Source organism: Garra rufa, chromosome 4 (assembly GCF_049309525.1).
Source record: "Garra rufa chromosome 4, GarRuf1.0, whole genome shotgun sequence".
NCBI lineage: Eukaryota > Metazoa > Chordata > Actinopteri > Cypriniformes > Cyprinidae > Garra > Garra rufa.
This window is the reverse complement of record NC_133364.1, coordinates 12,259,390-12,279,959: the sequence shown is the minus strand read 5'-3', so window position 1 is coordinate 12,279,959 and position 20,570 is coordinate 12,259,390. Positions and strand designations below refer to the sequence as shown.

Sequence of the window (20,570 nt, the reverse complement as noted above, 5' to 3'; positions counted from 1 at the left end):
GCCCGAGCGCCCTACAGTGACTGCGCCGCCAGAGCGCCCTCCAGTGACCGCTCGCCCAGAGCCTGCTCTTCCAGAGTCTCCGCTGGAGACGCCCAGCCCTCCAGAGTCTCCGCTGGGGTCGTCCAGTCCTCCAGAGCCCGCTCCTCAAGAGCGCCGTCCAGAGCCCGCTCCTCAAGAGCGCCGTCCAGAGCCCGCTCCTCAAGAGCCTGCGTGCCCTCCAGAGCCGGAGCTCTCTCCTGCGCGCCCTCCAGAGCCGGAGCTCTCTCCTGCGCGCCCTCCAGAGCCGGAGCTCTCTCCTGCGCGCCCTCCAGAGCCGGAGCTCTCTCCTGCGCGCCCTCCAGAGCCGGAGCTCTCTCCTGCGCGCCCTCCAGAGCCGGAGCTCTATCCTACGTGCCCTTCCGTGCTCTCCTGGGTGGACTATACCCTAGGTTAGGTAATGTCAGGATTTTGTCTATGTCTTGTCCTGTTCTGTTCTGTTTCCCGAGTGTTTTTTCCCCTATGTTTCTAGCTAAGATGGTTTAGTCCTTGTCTCCCCCTTTTGGTTAGTTCAGTCATGCCCATATTTGTATTTCCCCCTCGTTATCTTGTTATCTTGTTTGTGACCACGCCCCCGTTTCAGTATATTTAAGAGCCTGTGTGTGCACTCCCCATTTGTCCATCAATGCATTCTGTTACTTCTGTTTGCTTTGTTCATGTACTCATCTTATGCTCCCGGTTTTTGTTTATTTGTATTAGTTTCAGTGTTTTGTTTTAATAAATCTTTATTCGTTCATCTACTCCGGTTCTCCTCATCATTCTTCACTCCTCAACCCCGCCTGGATCGTGACAGATATATTTGTTTTTTTCTTTTTAATAACAGACTATGATGATGTGGGGGAGGAAGCAAAATGAGGGCGGGACTATATGACTTAGAGCCACACCCACAGCTTCAGTTTTTGTAATTACAATTATAAAGCTTCTATATTCTATCTTCTAGATTTCCTAATGATGGGTTTCTTTAGTATCATTTCTTTGATTCTCTTTGTTGTTTTTCTTTAACACACCTTTTAACAATCATAAACACACACACACACACAATAATTGCATAAAATCATGATAATTATGTTTTTTGTAACAAATACCATTTATTCTGTGCCTTATACCTCACTTGAAGTTGTTACTATTTCTCTGTTGTCTTATTAAAACAAATAATATATATTTTTTAATCTGTATTCATTTGATTATTTGAGAATGAACAAATGCAAACGCATAAGACTACACATGTTAAAATAGTTAATTTATTTACATCTACAATAGTTGTTGATTCTCCCATCACTCAGCCTTCAATCTGTTATGAAACACTATTGTCGCTTTGTTTAATTTTCTAAACATTTTACCACAATGAAAATGTCTGTTTGACTAGAAAAAAAGAATTGTGATAAATAACTGAAGAATTTCTCCTCCAGTTAGCTTTTAGCATTGCTCTTACCTCTCAGAACACAAGGGCAAGACGCTTAGCATCTTAGCATTGTTTTGCTGCCATCTATGGAAGACTAACGCATTGTAGTATGAAATACGCCCATCTAAGAATAATAATGTTTATTAGCTGATTAGTAAAACTGATTTGTAATCTGGTATGTGATTTCTTAAACATTATTAAATCAAACGGACAATCAATAAAACCATGTATTAATAATTAAATCATCAGCAGCAGCTTAAAAAGCTATTGTAAAATTGGTAGCAAGGTTGTAAAAACAATTAAAATAATTAAATATTAATACATTTATATATTTCAGTCATTTAAAATACATATTTATAAAATATATTTGGCATAAAATATATATTTAACAAAAATATAAGTAAATATACAATTAAATATAGTTTTCCATGTGTTATTATGCTTTAAGTAAGCAGTTATCAGTCTCTGTATCTCAGCAGGTGCTGATGCTGTAAATATCCTTGAGTGTTTCCTCTCTGAAATCTTTAATGTTTTCTGTATGATGTGTTACTATTTTTTTGCCTCTGGCAGGTGTGTGTGTGTGTGTGTGTGTGTGTGTGTGTATCCTCACCTCAGGACAAGACTGGGTTGGTCTTTACAAGGCCCAGCATCAGTCTTCAGAGATAATGTCAAACCCCATCAGTGTCTGCACATCGCTGTTAATCCTTCAATGACCGAGTTGTTCCGGAACGTTGAGAGACTCTGGCAAGCAGATGTGATTCCGAACAGATCAGAGAAATGTGTCACTCGGTCTAAGCAGGATCAAGAATCCCTTGACTTGCTCCAGTCAAAGACTGTCAGAGTAATGATTGATGGCGATAAGAAGGATATGCCCATTTTTCAAGCTCCCATGGAGGCAGTTCTTTCTAACCTTAGGAGCACAGAGAAACGCCTGGAGAAAGACTCCATCAAAGCGGCCGCCTACCAACAGGAGATGAATAAACTAAAGACTTTAGGTTATATCGTCAAACTTCCACCTGAAACGGCTGATTCACAGAGTGAGTCGTGGTTCATCCCTCACCACATCGCGCAACACAACGGTAAGAACCGAGTGGTTTTTAACTGTTCCTTTAACTTTGAAGGCCATAACCTGAATGACTACTTGCTGCCAGGACCAGCCTTAGGCCCATCCCTGTTAGGCGTATTTCTACGGTTTCGTGAAAACCCAGTGGCGATAAGCGGTGACATTAAAGGGATGTTCCATCAGGTTCGTCTCCTCCCAGAAGACCGACATCTCCTTCGCTTTATATGGCGAGACTTGGACAGATCTAGACCACCAGACATTTATGAATGGCAAGTGCTACCTTTCGGCACTACTTGTAGTCCTTGTTGTGCCATTTATGCTGTCCAAAGATATGTTGGGGATCACATCACTCCTGATGATGACATCAGAACCACTGTAGAAAGGAATTTTTACGTGGACAATTGCTTAAAGAGCCTCACATCACCTCAAGAGGCCAGGGAGCTTGTAGACAAACTATGCACCCTCTTTGCTAGTGGTGGTTTTGAACTTCGCCAGTGGGCAAGTAACGACCCAAATGTGGTAGATCACCTACCAACGGAAGCGAGATCCGCCAGTACCAAATTGTGGCTATCTCAAGATCGCACTGATGTGCAAGAATCTGCACTAGGTTTACGGGTGGCACTGCAACTCAGATGTCCTCGGGTATAATACCCGTCCTGTCAAGTCTGGACCGTGTACCCTTCGACACATTTACAGAGTACTTGCAACCCAGTACGACCCCTTGGGTTTCATACTCCCATTCACCACACGAGCCAAGATTTTAATTCAGAGATTATGGGACAAGCAACAAGACTGGGATGACCCAAATCTACCTGATGAACTTTTGAGATCCTGGAAGGAATGGGAGGCAGAATTGCCTATCTTAGCAAGTATCTCACTACCCCGTTGTGTCACATCCTTAGATATGGATCATTCTCACAACACCAAACAGATCCACATCTTTTGCGACGCATCTGAGCAAGTTTATGGATCTGTCGCTTATTTGCGTACGGAGGATGGCAACGATCACATTCAGTTAGCCTTTTTACTAGCAAGGTCCAAGGTTGCCCCAAAACGACGTCTGACGATTCCTCGACTAGAGCTATGTGCTGCCCTGAATGGTGCTCAATTAGCTAAACTCTTGTATACTGAGCTCACCCTTCAGATCAATACAGTGACACTATGGACAGATTCCACCACTGTGCTAGCCTGGCTACCATACCGATTCAAGGTGTTTGTTGGCACCAGGATAGCCGAAATTCAAGAGCTGACACCTGAATGTACCTGGCGATATGTAGATTCCAGTAGTAATCCAGCCGACGACCTCACCCGAGGTAAAACCCTTTCCGAACTATCAATGCCCAACAGATGGAGCCAAGGACCATCATTTCTCCTTGAGTCTGAATCAGCATGGCCTGCCATCCCCCTCATACAACCACCAGAAATCAAGACAAAAGAGCGCAAAGGAATCTTCTGTGGCCTTACAACAGAAGTGGTTGTGCCTGATATTCTTGACCCTACTACGCACAGCACTTGGAACGACTTAGTAGAGGCCACAGTTCGGGGGCTTAAAGACACAGGTCCACTGTCTGCAGAGGGCTACCAAACTGCAGAATGGCAAATCCTGCAGAGATCTCAAGTTGATAGTTTTCCTGATGAATATAAACTGCTAAAGGCTGGTAAACCTGTACCTTCCACTAGTCGACTCCTTCCTCTTGCCCCAGAATTTGATGACTCTTGCCAGCTTATCAGAGTTGGTGGTCGTTAACGTCGAGCTGAAGGACTAGAGTTGTCGTTTATACACCCTATAGTCCTTGACCCACATCACTGGGTTACCAAATTACTGATTCGAGACTGTGATAGTAAACTCTGCCATCCTGGACCGGAAAGAGTCTTTGGAGAGATGAGGAGAAACTTTAGGATACTGAGAGGACGGGAAGCTATCCGCAAACAACAACACCTGTGCAAAGACTGTCAAAAATGGAAAAATCAACCAGTTATTCCTAAAATGGCAGACCTACCACCAGCACGACTCAGACTGCTCAAACCTCCATTTTACAGTACAGGCATGGACTGTTTTGGACCATTCCAAGTTAAAATTGGCAGACAATGTGAAAAGAGGTGGGGAATTGTTTTTAAATGTCTCACAACACGAAGCGTTCACCTAGACCTTCTTACATCCATTGATACTGATTCCTTTCTGATGGCCTTGAGGAGATTTGTAGCCCTTCGCGGTATACCAGCTGAGTTGTATTCAGATAATGGCACTAACTTCCATGGAGGACAACGGGAGTTGCAAGAAGCCTTTGCATCGCTCACTCCCCGATCCAGCTACATCTAGCTAAACAGAAAATTTCATTCCACTTCAACCCGCCTGGAGCCCCACACTTTGGAGGTGCGTGGGAAAGAGAAATCAAATCAGTCAAGACTGCCCTGCGTGTCACAGTCAGCTCTGAAGTTGTAACGGAGGAAGTACTCCAAACAGTGATAAGATAAATAGCATCTTTAGATGGTGATTTATATTGTTATCCGTTTATATTTGCATATATATCAGGTTATGCGCAGTTTCTTCATTTGACACGTTGTAATGGCGTCTTTCATGTCTAATGGCATGTGTGAGCTCATGACGCCACCTTGTGGACAGCTATGTACTGCAACTACTCTAATGATGTAACCTATAGTTATTGTGTGTGTGAATGTTATTGAATTTAGCTGTATATCTAATATTCTTTGTTATTCTTTGATATTTCAGACCACTCACTGTTACCACTATACCTAATCAACAGTAAACTCCCAGCTTGGTCTACCCGAGTCTTATGTGTTCTTACCGACACGCCAGTGCGGATACAAATTCACCTGTTACAGTGCAAATACAGTCCTTACCTAATCCTTCCAAACAAAATCCCTGTTTGGCTTGTGAACAGTACACTTAATCACTGCTTATTTTGTCTTTGATGTTGCATAATTTCAAAGAGCAACAAACCACACCAGAGGATTATGATGATGCAATCACAGCTGAACTGAGACATTCTGCTACAGGTTTATTTCTTTTAATTATTTATTTAGATTTCAACATTATTTGTATGGGTTCTAATAATACATATGTACCGTTTCAAAATCCAAAATTCATTTTCTGTTATTTTGTTGTAGATGGATTACCAGAAAACTATGATGATGTCATCATTGTACAACAGTTTTCCAATAATATTAAAACTGTCACATTACGGGTGCTGAGAGATGAGGTCAGGGTCCAAATGCGGGTAAGGTTTTTAATTAAACAATAAACAAACAAACAGACAAAACCAAAAGGCCAACACGGCACAACACGACTGGGTCAAGGGCAGGATACAGACACGTGAGGGACAGACATCAGAAGACAATGCAGACAGGATGAGTAGTGGGGAATGAGAGTTCTTATAGTCCTTAATAGTGAGCAGGTGTGTGTAATGAGTGCTAATGACAAGACAGGAGTGAACGATCAGGGAAGTGCAGTGCAAGGAAAGGAAACAGCGCTCTCGGGTGGCTGCGGGAAACCCCACAGCCCAGATCATGACAGTACCGCCCCTCAAGGAAACGGCTTCCAGACGTTCCCAAAACGAACAATCTGGAGGGAGGAGGAACAGAAGAAGGTCACTCAGGGGGAGGGATGGTGGGCCAGGCCCGTGCAGTGGAGGAACGTGAGTTGGCATAGCCGCCAGAGGAACGTCAATCGCCAGAGGAACGTCAGCGGGCACCGCACAGAGAGCGCGGTCGCCGCCGCGTCCGGAACAGAGAGAGCGGTCGCCGCCGCGTCCGGAACAGAGAGCGCGGTCGCCGCCGCGTCAGGAACAGAGACAGCGCCCGCTGCCGCCTCCGCCGTCCAACGAGTGCAAATGGCCGCCATCCACTCGGGCACAGTCACCGCCTCAACAAAAAAAAAAAATTCCCCGCTGAACCCATAGTGGCTGTCTGCATTCTGTCACGTTACGGGTGCTGAGAGATGAGGTCAGGGTCCAAATGCGGGTAAGGTTTTTAATTAAACAATAAACAAACAAACAAACAGACAAAACCAAAAGGCCAACACGGCACAACACGACTGGGTCAAGGGCAGGATACAAACACGTGAGGGAGTGTTATGAGAATGAAGGTTTCTTTTCGATATTGTTACGACCTCCCAGTCTAGGTTAGGAGGCCAGTGACAAGATAAGTAAAAAAAATAGAATTTAACGAAAAGAACACCCCTCTCTCCTGTCCCAGCTCAGAATGACCACAAAGATAATTTCAAGTTCCACACAAAAAGAGACGTTTATTGTTACAGACTAAATGGTAGAAGCTTTTCACTTCGGAAGGGGATCAAAGGCCAAAAAAAACAAACAAAAGGAAAACTAACTAAGGATTTCACAGCTAAATTGCCTATCAAAAATAAAACTCTCAAAAGAAATACAGGCAGCCTTCCCTGACTCCTTAACTAGCACAAAACAGGAGAAAAGTTTGTACACAAAGAAAAATGGCAATCCCCAACCTACTTGCTTCAATATTAACGAAATATTAATAAAAATAACGAATAATCACAACAGTCAACGAATATCCAGCAAAAACTTAACTGCGAGTTAAAGAAACGAATATTACACACAGCCGCGTTAGAGCGAGAGCTCCGCGGTACAACTTACTCACACAGAGTTTCAACGTTAGTCACAACACAGTACAATTACATTCAAGTTGTCTGGGGCAGGAGACAGAGGACGCACGACGGAGCTTCACCATGCGCTCCCAACAGAAGCTTTTTAACACCGCTCTGTTTCCGGGAATTCAACGCTCCCGATTGCCACGCAATCTCCTGCAGCTGGTCCCAATCAAGCTCTGCCAGGAGGAGAGAGAGAGAGAGAGAAAGAGCGCAGGACAGAGGGAGAGACTGCGCACAGTGAAAAGCATGCAATGCAATTAAAAACTTGATGTGAACACAAACATACAAAGAATAATATACGTCCGATGACGTAACACCCCCACCTTTAGCTACAAACCGTGTTTGTAATAAATCAATTTACAACCTTACAATTTATGTCATTGCAATAGACGTAATCAATTATCACTCGTATAAGCTCTGGACAATGCATCGGCCACGATGTTCTCTGCACCTTTTTTATAGCGTATGTCTAAATCAAACTCCTGTACGGTGAGCGCCCATCTCATTAAACGTTGGTTGGAGTTTGACATACGAGACAGAAATGTTAACGGGTTATGATCCGTGTACACTACAATTTGATTACCAGAGCTTAGGTACACTTCAAAGTGTTTAAGGGCTAAAAGTAACGCCAATGTTTCTTTTTCGATTGTGCTATAGTTCTGTTGACACTTGGTGAACTTTTTAGAGAAGTAACTGACAGGATGTTCAATGCCAGCATCATCAGCTTGCATCAGCACCGCTCCGGCGCCACGAGCACTTGCGTCAACTTGTAGAGTGAAGGGCACATCGAAATTTGGGGCAGACAGGATTGGAGCATTACACAGCAAATCTTTTAGCAGAGCAAAAGGCAGATTCACACTTTTTATCCCACACAAACTTTCGCTCTGTACTAAGGAGATCGGTAAGGGGCGCCACTACTGAGGCAAAGTTCCTACAGAAGCCCCTGTAATAACCAGTCATTCCTAAAAAACGTCGCAATTCACGTTTATTAGTTGGTGAAGGAAACTCAGCAATAGCTTCAATCTTTGCATTCACAGGTTTGACTTGACCTTGCCCAACCTGTTTTCCGAGGTAAGTAACCACAGCCTTGGCGAATTCACATTTAGTGAGGTTGAGTGTTAACGATGCCTTAGCCAAGCGGTTCAAGACTGAATCAAGGGTGAATAAGTGGTCCTCCCACGTCATTGAATAAACCACTACATCATCAAGATAGACTTCACAATTCTGTACCTCAGACAATACAGTCTGCATTAATCTTTGAAATGTGGCAGGTGCGTTACGCATTCCGAAGGCCATCACAGTATATTGCATGAACGTGTCAGGTGTAACAAACGCAGAGATCTCGGAAGCACGCGGTGTCAACGGCACCTGCCAGTAACCTTTAAGAAGGTCAAGCTTGGTTACGTAGCGTGAAGAACCAACTCGGTCAACACAGTCCTCGACTCTGGGAAGGGGAAAGGAGTCAGCTTTTGTTACACTATTTACCTTACGGAAATCGGTACAAAACCGAAAGGAGCCGTCAGATTTGGGCACCAGAATGCACGGTGAACTCCAAGGGCTTTGACTGGCAACAGCAAAACCATTACGTACCAAGTACTCCACTTCATCTCTCATGACTTGCCGTTTACACGGGTTAACTCTATACGCATGTTGTTTTATAGGCATGCTTTGCCCTACATCGATGTCATGTACAACCATGTTAGTCTGAGAGGGAACGTCGCTGAACAGTGTGGTATACTTATTAATTAAATTAATAATATCATTGCGATGTACCTCAGACAGATATGAGAGATACGTTGGCAGTGTGGCTAAGATGGTAGAGTTTGACAATGTCCCACAAGAGGTATGAGCATCTTGGTCGTTTAACCCATCCACCTCTGGCACGTAACCAGTGGGCAGACCAACAGTGTTCACAGCAGCCACACTTTTAGCTACAGGGTTAACGGCAGATTTACTTCTTTCAACATGTGTTTTAATCATGTTCACATGGCAGACCCTACTTTTACGCCGTCGATCAGGCGTGAGAACAGTGTAATTAGTGTCACTCAGTTTCTTCTCTATTATGTATGGACCGGCAAATCGAGCATGCATAGAAGAACTGGGCACGGGCAACAACACAAGTACAGACTCTCCAGGCTGAAAGGTACGAACAACACTCTTTCTGTCGTATCTAGCTTTCATCTTGACCTGGGTATTGGAAAGATGCTTTTGAGCAACCTCCCAAGCTCTATGGAGGTGCTCACGGAACGTACTCACATATTCCAGGACCGGCATCCGGGGAGAGCCTTTGGAAAGGAACTGATCACGAATTAACTCTAAGGGTCCCCTAACGGTGTGTCCGAACACAAGTTCGGCAGGGCTGAACCCTAGTGACTCCTGTACAGTGCTTCTTACAGCCAACATCACTAGAGGCAATCCATCCACCCAGTCTTTGCCGGTTTCGACGCAATAAGTGCGTAGCATTGACTTGAGCGTTTGATGGAAGCGCTCCAACGCTCCTTGCGATTCTGGATGTTGGGCAGTTGATAGTTCATGTTGTACCTGTAGTTCTTTCGCTAGCTGTGCAAATAAATTAGAGGTGAAGTTTGTTCCACGATCAGTTTGAATTACTTTTGGCAATCCAAACACAGAGCAGAACTTAACTAGCTCTTTAATCACTGCCTTTGTGGTGATGGAACGCAGAGGCACGGCCTCTGGGAAGCGAGTAGCTGTACACATTATTGTGAGCAGGTATTGGTGACCGGATTTGGCTTTGGGCAAGGGACCTACACAATCAAGGATGAGCCTTTCGAATGGTTCACCTATGACAGGAATAGGTTGGAGTGGGGCTTGAGGGATCACTTGGTTGGGCTTACCTGCTAACTGGCAGATGCGACACGATCGAACAAATGCAGACACAGAAGACTTCATGCTGGGCCAAAAGAAATGCCTAATAATACGATCGTGCGTTTTTGTAACACCAAGGTGCCCTGAGCAAACATGCTCGTGAGCCAGTTTCAAAATCTGAGTGCGATAGCCAGTGGGGAGAACAATCTGATAAGCCCCTTCACGTGCAGGGTCTGACGGCTTCCACCAGCGCATTAGCACACCGTCATCAAAGCAATAACCTACCGGCGCATCTGTAATTTGCGTTCTGTTCGCAGCAGCGCAAATACATTTGCTCAACGACTCATCAGATTTTTGAGCAGTAATTAATTGTTCCTTACTCACTTTTAAGGGAGCCTCATTTTCTGTTATACATTCATGACCCTGGGCTGGTTGCGGTTGAACAAACAATTTACACTCAGCGGTCTCCGGCGATGAAACCAAGAATGAACTGGCAAGATCAATCACATCGTCAAATTTCCTTTTCTGTGCGCGAGTCACAGCGCATGACGGAAAAACAGAAGAGAACTGCGGCAACGCTTCATCCTGGGCGACAACATCAGGCTTCGCCGAAACGATCGGATAAGGAAAGACTTTAGTTCCAGCCAAATCATTACCTAGGATCATATCTACACCCTCCACAGGTAATTGCGCCTGCACACCGATATTAACGTTACCAGAGATAAGGTCAGACTTCAGATGAATAGTGTGCAGCGGTACTGAAGTACAGCCCATTTCGATGCCCCGAATGAGCACATTATTACCGGTGTACGATTCTGCTGAGAACGGCAGCGCACTTTCCAGTATGACTGACTGTGCTGATCCTGTATCTCTTAACATTACAATAGGTCTAGAATCCGAACCATCTGTGAGCGCGACGACACAGGTTTGCAGAAACGAATCGAAGGCAGAAGGATTTGAACGCGAACTCGCTTGTTCTGTGACGGATGTAAGAGCTACCCCTTTAGGCTTACCGCCTGCTTTCTGCTGCCAAGCTTTACAATTTGAAATCATGTGGCCAGGATCAAGACAATAGAAACAAACTCTATTTCTATCAGGCCGTTTTGTAGTATTTTTCAGTTCATTCACAGATCTAATAGGGCCGCTTGCTTTTTCTTTCCGTACATCAATAGCGGAGAACAAATTTGGAACGTGCACAGGGGAAAAGATAGTTTTATGCGTGAGAACAAATTCGTCGGCCAGAATTGCAGCATCAGCCAATTTAGAGACTTTCTGCTCATTTAAATGCACCACGACTCTTTCTGGCAAACAGTTTTTAAAATCCTCAAGTAAAATCAGTTCTCGCAAATCCTGAAGTGTTGTAATTTTGGTTGAAAGACACCATTTCTCAAACAATGCTTTCTTTTCACGTGCAAACTCCACGAACGTTTGCTTGGCTGTCTTTGAACAAGCCCTGAACCTCTGTCGATACGCCTCCGGTACCAGTTCGTAGGCTCGCAACACAGCCAGTTTCACAACATCATAATTTAGTGAATCTTCAATTGGCAAAGCCGCACAAATTTCTTGGGCTTTGCCAACAAGATTGCACTGCAACAGCAATGCCCACATATCTCGGGGCCATTTTAATTTAGCCGCAACTCGTTCGAACGCCACAAAGTACGAATCTACTTCGGTTTCACGGAAAGGAGGAACAAGTTTAATGTACTTACCTACATCGAAGTCAGGTTGCCCAACCTCAGAGCTACTGGAAGGGGGCCTGGTGCGCGGTGATGGAATTGGTTTACTGCGCAGCATTTGAACTTCAATATCCAGTTTACGTAACCTGATATCCCGATCCGTTTTTAACTTCAATTCTTTTAATCGGAGTCGTTGTGTTTCGTACTCCTGTTTCTTTAATTCCAGATCTAATTCCTTTAATCGAACAGTTACCATCGGGTCTGTTATCATTTTACCGCTTACTGAATCTGCCTCGTCCGATTTCCCATCAATCTCCGCCTCAGGAACTTCTACTACCGCACGTTCAGGTAAAACGCCTGTCTCCACTAATTCAGCGTACAACAGGTCTTTGATGACTTGTTTCTTTTGCTCCTTCGGGACGGTTAAGTTGTAAAATTCGGCTATCACAATTAAATCTTTTTTCCTACACCGATCGAATTCTTCTAATGTGGGCGAGAGAGAAAATTGAAGTAGATCGAATTCCATTTTAAACCATACGAATTTATACGAATTTCCTCCCCTACCGAAGATTCAAAAACAGCCAAGCAAAATTAGATATTAATAACTGAACGAGAAAACGAGAAGGTAAACGAACAGACGAGCCCCCAATTGTTACGACCTCCCAGTCTAGGTTAGGAGGCCAGTGACAAGATAAGTAAAAAAAATAGAATTTAACGAAAAGAACACCCCTCTCTCCTGTCCCAGCTCAGAATGACCACAAAGATAATTTCAAGTTCCACACAAAAAGAGACGTTTATTGTTACAGACTAAATGGTAGAAGCTTTTCACTTCGGAAGGGGATCAAAGGCCAAAAAAAACAAACAAAAGGAAAACTAACTAAGGATTTCACAGCTAAATTGCCTATCAAAAATAAAACTCTCAAAAGAAATACAGGCAGCCTTCCCTGACTCCTTAACTAGCACAAAACAGGAGAAAAGTTTGTACACAAAGAAAAATGGCAATCCCCAACCTACTTGCTTCAATATTAACGAAATATTAATAAAAATAACGAATAATCACAACAGTCAACGAATATCCAGCAAAAACTTAACTGCGAGTTAAAGAAACGAATATTACACACAGCCGCGTTAGAGCGAGAGCTCCGCGGTACAACTTACTCACACAGAGTTTCAACGTTAGTCACAACACAGTACAATTACATTCAAGTTGTCTGGGGCAGGAGACAGAGGACGCACGAAGGAGCTTCACCATGCGCTCCCAACAGAAGCTTTTTAACACCGCTCTGTTTCCGGGAATTCAACGCTCCCGATTGCCACGCAATCTCCTGCAGCTGGTCCCAATCAAGCTCTGCCAGGAGGAGAGAGAGAGAGAGAGAAAGAGCGCAGGACAGAGGGAGAGACTGCGCACAGTGAAAAGCATGCAATGCAATTAAAAACTTGATGTGAACACAAACATACAAAGAATAATATACGTCCGATGACGTAACAATATTTTGGTTTTCTGCATTGTACTGTGTTGCTTCTATTCTCTCTTTTTCCCATAGGTTGGATGACGCTGGGGTGTTGGCGTGTTATTGGGCGCTCGATTAAGACGGGGTCTTTTTAAGGAAGCCGTTTGCAAGCAGCCGGGGAGCTCATTGTTGGTGCGAACGTGTTCGAGTTCGGAGCTCCTGGATTTCCTCCTCCTCCGGCCAAACCAATGCTTAGTGCTAACGTTTGTGTGGCTAAATGTTAGCTTTTTTTCCTGGTTAGATTTATAGCACACCTTTTGAAACAGAGCGAAGGGGTGTCCTGCCTTTTTCTTTTGTGTAAACCTGTTAGGCTCTGTTTTTGGTTAGGCAGTTAGGTAAGCTGGCTGAACTTTTTCTTTCAATGCTATTAGGTTATTTAGTTTCTCTTTCTTTTCTAGATTTCTTTTGTTTGTTATGTTGGCCTGTGGCCACCCCGAAGAGATGCTCTCTATGTTTCACATTTAATCTTTAATAAACATCACAATTTTTGTATCTAACTGGTGTGCTTGTTTGGTCTCTGACCGGAGTGATTTGGGAATCCAGCACCACAACCGTTCTTTTTATTATGTCTTTAACGTACCCTAGACACAGGACGTAATAGGGACAGACATCAGAAGACAATGCAGACAGGATGAGTAGTGGGGAATGAGAGTTCTTATAGTCCTTAATAGTGAGCAGGTGTGTGTAATGAGTGCTAATGACAAGACAGTGAACGATCAGGGAAGTGCAGTGCAAGGAAAGGGAACAGCGCTCTCAGGTGGCTGCGGGAAACCCCACAGCCCAGATCATGACAGTAACAGGTGTGGGTTTTAAAATTACCTTGCTATATTAGAATTATTTTTCCCTTGATTTCTTCAAATTATAGTGGCATAGACTATTTGTACATGTAATTAATATTAGCCACATGTATATCAGAGGGTGTTCAGGAGGAATATGATGATGTAGAGAATGTCAAGTAATGTTTGAGTGACATGATTGGTTCAATACTTAAACTTTTAAATTCATACTCTGAATTATTTTCATTTAGTGCTAGTAAGATCAATTTCTCTGGTCACGTCAGCCACAAATACCAATGTTTTACATTATAATACTTAAATATAGTTTGTAGTAAATTATAATTAAATAAAAGTATATAATAATATGTGAATTTGATCTTGTTTTCTAGACTATGATGATGTGGGCGAGCAGCCAGGATAACATGGAGGAACTGTATAACTCAAAGCATACTTACTGCATCAAATACTTTTAGAGTCCACAGATTTTAAGAGGCCTTATATACTGTATGTTTTATCTGTAATCCATACATTATATATAAAAATGTATATAAAAAAGTTGTACTTTTACATTTTATTTTGAAATCTTCTAAATCAATCAAAAGTTTTGAGAGAAAATAAGTGCTTTGCTTTCATAGCCTTTTGGTGGTGGCCCAATGGTGGTGGAATTGTATATTCGGTAACACTTTAGAATAACTATCCGTTATAACTAGTTAATAGATCATTAATAAACTCTTAGTTAATAGGTTATGAATGACTTGTTAAATAACAGTTAATAGTTTGTAAATTATTTATAACTATCCGTTATAACTAGTTAATATACCATTAATAAACTGTTAGTTAATGAGTTATAAATTACTTTTTAACTGTATTTTAACGATTTATAACTATATCTAATAAATTACTAATAGATCATGAACAAGCTGTTAGTAAATTACTTTCTAAAGACTTGATAAGTATCAGTTAATAGTTTATATGTTATTGGGACGTTATTCTAAAGTTACAACTATTCCTCATTTACTAACAGTTAATAAATGAAGAATAGCTTGTTCATGATCTATTAGTAATTTATTAGGTATAGTTATAAATCATTAAAATACAGTTAAAAAGTCATTTATAACTTAACTAACAGCTTGTAAGTAATCTATTGGCTATTTATAAGGCACAGTTATAAATAATTAACAAACTATTAACTGTCATTTAACAAGTCATTGATAACCCATTAACTAAGAGTTTATTAATGATCTATTAACTAGTTATAATGGATAGTTATTCTAAAGTGTTACCCATTTACAAACAGCAGCTAACAATTATCTGAAAAGTATGCCGTTCACGATCAGAAACACATAGCATGCCCTCTGAGTTGAAAAACCTTTAGCGCTGATACAATAGAGCCTTTTAAGACAGAGACCCTGTTTGTTTAAATATAACTTGATTTGTTTTGTTTTTTTAATCGATGTCCATGTTTTCTTTTAAACAGTTAAAATCAGACTATGTGCGTAAGAATTTTGTGTGCGCGTGTGTGTGTGAAATTGCTTTTTGGTTCAGTGCTTAGCAAGAAGGAGCCAGGAAGTCTTTTTATGTTGAGTTTGCATGTTCTCCATGTGTCTGCATGGATTTCCTCACAGGTGCTCTCATCTGTAGTTCCGGAGGTTTCTTCCAGGTGCTCCGGTTTCTCTCACAATCCAAAGACATGCAACATAGGTGAAGCAGACACTATAAATTTCCCATGGGTGTAAGTAAAAATTAGTGTGAATGTTTATGTGTCTGAGTCTGAACCCTGTGATGGACTGGCCATCTATTTAGGTGGCACCCTAGCTGTGGCCTGACAATCTGTGGTAGGCTCCAGCCCACTACGACCCTGCAGAGGATGATCTGGTTTGGAAAATGGTTGGTTGGATGTATGGACACTGTTTTTTGTATGCAAAAAGCAAAAGTTCAATATAAATAGTATGAATTTTAGTACTAGCTTTATTATAAATGAAACACACTGACTCTCTCTGCTGGTCATAAAGTGAACAACATGCTTATCTTCTCTGTATGAGAGTTATGGATTTTATGGGCCATCTGAAACCACTTTTTATTTCTTCTTTTATTTTTACCTACAATTTTTTAAGCTAAACATTTATAAACATATATAGTTACAATGTTATTAATTCTAAAGAGTTCAGTTTATTATGTGTTCATGTCATGCCAACATGTGTGCACCAACAGACATTTTTAGGACATATTCAGTTAGTTATCAGTGCTTTTATCTTGTCTCTGCAGATGTTGGGCTTTGATGCTGTAAATAAACTGGAGAGTTTCCTGTCTCCTGTTATATATATTAATAACTATCTGTGTGTGTGTGTGTGTGTGTGTGTGCTTCCCCTCAGTTAGGCGTGTCGATATGTGTGAGGAGGAGTTCATCAGCAATGACACTTTTGATATATATGGTGAAAATCAGAAAAGCGTCCTCTGATTTGTCAGTGAAGTTGTTTGATGATTTCATCTGCTGTCTCTAATAAGGTAATAAGAGTGTGATTGGAGGGTGTTGGGCCTCTTTCTCTTTCATTATGGGGGATGCCTGTTATTCTGTATCATCAGTGCGGGGAAGCTTGTACTGGGTGTTGAGTTAATCATGCTGAGGATCATGGAAAGATGCCTGACACTACTTTTACTGCCTTCAGTTGTAATACTCATCATAGCTGGTAAGTACAGCATTAAAAAGAGATGCTAGAACACCATTACTTTCAGAAATATTGTGTAATACTCATCACAGCTGGTAAGTACAGAATTAAAAAAATAAATAAATAGAAAAAGAAATATTGTGTTTGCAAATTGCTTGCTTTAATGTGGTGTTTTAGAAGACAATATAATCATATATTAAGCCATGATATGCCCCCTCATCTCTCTCCCCCTCTCTTTTTCTCTGTTCAATATACAGACACTGTGAATGTGAGGTTGGTTGGTGGTCACAGTCGCTGTGCCGGTACAGTGGAGGTTCGTCATAGAGGTCAGTGGGGAAGAGTGTGTGATGATGACTGGCATTTTTCTAATGCTGCAGTTGTGTGTAGAGAGCTGGACTGTGGAGAACCTGTAGATGCTGTTTCTAAGGCACACTTTGGACCAGGATCAGGACCAGTCTGGATGAGTCATGTCAGATGTGTTGGTTCAGAATCCACCCTGAAGAACTGCAGGTCAGGAGGATTGGGTAAAAATGACTGTAATCATACTAGAGATGCTGGAGTCATCTGCTCAGGTAAACTGACCATATCTATCTATCTATCTATCTATCTATCTATCTATCTATCTATCTATCTATCTATCTATCTATCTATCTATCTATCTGTCTATCTGTCTGTCTGTCTGTCTATTCATTTATGTTTATAAAGTAATATTTTTTTATTTAAAGCAATAATCTTATCTTATTCATTTGTAAATGCATTTATCTCTGCAAAGCATAAATGCACATTTATAATATAAAAACTGTTTCAGATGTACCTACTGCCATAAAGTGGCAGATTATTGTAAGTTTAGTTCAGTGTTAGTTCAGTTTTAGTAAGTTTACTTAGGTGAGGTACAATTTCCATGTTTGGATTTCAACATGTAACTATTTCAACTCTTTTTATGCATAGTTATCCTAGTTCAGTGCACCATAATGTTTGGGAGACAGTAATAATATGTAAATTAAAGCAGTTGCATAAAGTATGTTGTGCTGTGATGCTCTGTCTGGCCCGTACTGTAACCATCTACTAGGAATTATTAGTCTGAAGTGCTGTCCTTTTAAGTAACGCTAAAGCACAAGGATGACCTCTCATGTTTTTAATTATAATTATTTAAGTTCTGACAAAGATTTTCATCTTCAAGTCAGTGGTACAGCAATGGGTTCTATTTTTCTATTTTCTGCTTTTTAATTTATGGGTTATTTTGAATGCTGTTATGTATTTGCACAAATTATTAAGTGGCACAGATACATTGATGATATATTTAATATTTTTATGGGTGAACTGAATGAGGCTCTACAGTTTGTGTTTATTCTGAGGATGAGTTAAAATTCACTTTGGAAGTTAATTCGTCCAGGGAGCATTTGTTGGATGTGGGTACAGAAAGTAGTCATTCTGATTCAGATTTAGTTAAAAAATCGTAATCATGAAAAATGAAATAGGTCTACATCTTTTTGAAAAAAAAAAAAGTTGCTGAAAAAGAAGACAAAAAAAGTAAAAAAAAAAAAAAAAAAAAAAAACTCTTTCACTTCCATTACAACTTACCAATGACTTGATCAGATAAGAGCCAGGAAAAAACCTGAATCTGTTATTACTTGTGCGTATACGAATGTTGTTTATGTTGATTCGTTGTCCATGTGGTCTGGGGCATGTCATATCAAACCTTAAAATAAGTCACTAATTTCCATACCTAAACTACATATTTTACAGTCACCATTATGCAGATTGATCATTTACTCTGCAGACGTTATCACAAACGGGCACGAATGATGATGCACTGTTCAATGTGATGTTATAGAGTTTTTCTCCTTTTTTCTCCTTTTTTCATTATTTATATGTTAATGGTAGGCTATACTGTATGTATTTTTTCTATGCGATGAGTCAAGTTTAATAATATATTACCTCATTGATTTTTAATGGTAATGATGTGTCTAAAATTCATTTTACATTAATTCATTTACTGAAATAATTTTCCATTAGCAGTCACATGAACAAAATAAAATGAGTGAGATAACAATTGCCTTTTGTCCCAAACATTATTGAGGGCGCTATACAGTATGTATGATAAAAAATGTTTCCTATTCCTTGTTTTGTTTTAAATTAATGAAATCATTATTGCCATTTCCAGATTCCAATGATATTTACTCATTTTAAAATTTTGATCTATTTCAATTATGAATGTAAGGGTCCATTACAAATATTTTATATATAATTGCAAAAAATAATAATAATAATTATCTGTTTTTTTTTTAGAAGTCAGGCTGGTTGGAGGTTCTCACTGCTCTGGGAGGTTAGAGATACTTCATGATCAGTCGTGGATGTCAGTGTGTGATGCTGCCTTTGACCAGCAGGATGCAGAGGTTGTGTGTAGAGAGCTGGACTGTGGGGCTCCTGTACAGGTGCTGGGAGCAGCTGCTTTTGACAAAGGAGACACTCAGATGTGGACAAAAGAGATTCAGTGCAGAGGAAATGAATCTCAGATTCATATGTGTCCAACATCATACATATTTACACCTAAATACAACTGTTCCCACAAAAACAATGTTAAACTGCTGTGTACTGGTATGTGTTGACAATTTCAACTAGAAATACTGTTATATAATATGTTATATAATTTTGATTAATTTGTTCTAATAAATATATATATTTTTATAGTAAAATTTTATAATATTATTATTATTTTTTATATATATATAATTTTTTTTCTCATATATGCACAGACAGAAAAAATGTGAGGTTAGTTGGTGGATACAGTCCTTGCAGTGGGACAGTGGAGGTTCTTCATAGAGGTCAGTGGGGAGCAGTGTGTGATTTTGGCTGGGATTTGGCTGATGCTGCAGTGGTGTGTAGAGAGCTGGACTGTGGAGAACCTGTGGATATTCTGAGTGGTGTTCAATTTTTACCCGGATCAGGACCAATCTGGATAAATAATGCAATGTGTACTGGATTTGAATCCACACTGAAAAAGTGTGCATTAGCCACATGCCGTTTAAATGGTGTGTGTCATGGTAAGAGTGCTGGAGTCATCTGCTCAGGTAACCTCAAAACTTCATTTGTTAGAAAAAGTAATGAATCTTTTGTTCTGTGTAATGGTTTTTTTTAATACTCATTTCTTTTTTTTTCTTTCTTTTTTTTTTAAAGATGTCAGGCTGGTTGGAGGTTTTCGCTGCTCTGGGAGGTTAGAGATACTTCATGATCAGACGTGGATGTCAGTGTGTGACGCTGCCTTTGACCAGCAGGATGCAGAGGTTGTGTGTAGAGAGCTGGACTGTGGGGCTCCTGTACAGGTGCTGGGAGCAGCTGTTTTTGTCAAAGGAGACACTCAGATGTGGACACAAGAGATTCAGTGCAGAGGAAATGAATCTCAGATTCACTACTGTCCAACATCACAATCACATGAAAATAACTGTTCTCATGACAACAATGTTGAACTGGTGTGTGCAGGTTAGAGCAGATTTCTTTCATGATTATATTTATTTATGATTTTGTTTTTCTCTTTGTGTGATTCTTCTCTCACCACTCTGTTTTTCTGTGTTTAAAAGTATGTAATCTTCTGTCTTCTGTATTTAATACATAGACAGTGTGAATGTGAAGTTGGTTGGTGGTCACAGTCACTGTGCTGGTAGAGTGGAGGTTTATCATCGAGGTCAGTGGGGAACAGTGTGTGGTGATTTCTGGGATTTGGCTGAAGCTGCAGTGGTGTGTAGAGAGCTGGACTGTGGAGAACCTGTGGATGTTCTAAGTGATGCTCATTTTGGACAAGGAACAGGACCAATCTGGATGAAAGTTCCATTTTGTACTGGATCAGAGTCTACACTGAATAACTGTGGATCATTAGAACTATATGGTTATGACTGTAATCATGATACAGATGTTAGTGTCATCTGCTCAGGTGGGTTGCTCCAAAATTCAAGGTCTTGCTAAATAAAAAATATA

General features: G+C 41.0%; 1 protein-coding gene across 1 annotated transcript in view; it reads left to right on the top strand.

Moving 5' to 3' along the window:
* Positions 1-12,895: 12,895 nt before the first annotated feature.
* The window catches only part of LOC141332771 (scavenger receptor cysteine-rich type 1 protein M130-like), a 29,521-nt gene continuing 21,846 nt past the window's right edge, over positions 12,896-20,570 (top strand). The window contains exons 1-8 of the mRNA XM_073837732.1: positions 12,896-13,054; positions 15,558-15,633; positions 16,856-16,924; positions 16,976-17,170; positions 18,888-19,196; positions 19,355-19,669; positions 19,776-20,078; positions 20,212-20,526. Coding sequence (XP_073693833.1) covers positions 12,896-13,054; positions 15,558-15,633; positions 16,856-16,924; positions 16,976-17,170; positions 18,888-19,196; positions 19,355-19,669; positions 19,776-20,078; positions 20,212-20,526 — 1,741 coding nt within the window. The remainder of the gene's footprint in view (positions 13,055-15,557; positions 15,634-16,855; positions 16,925-16,975; positions 17,171-18,887; positions 19,197-19,354; positions 19,670-19,775; positions 20,079-20,211; positions 20,527-20,570) is intronic.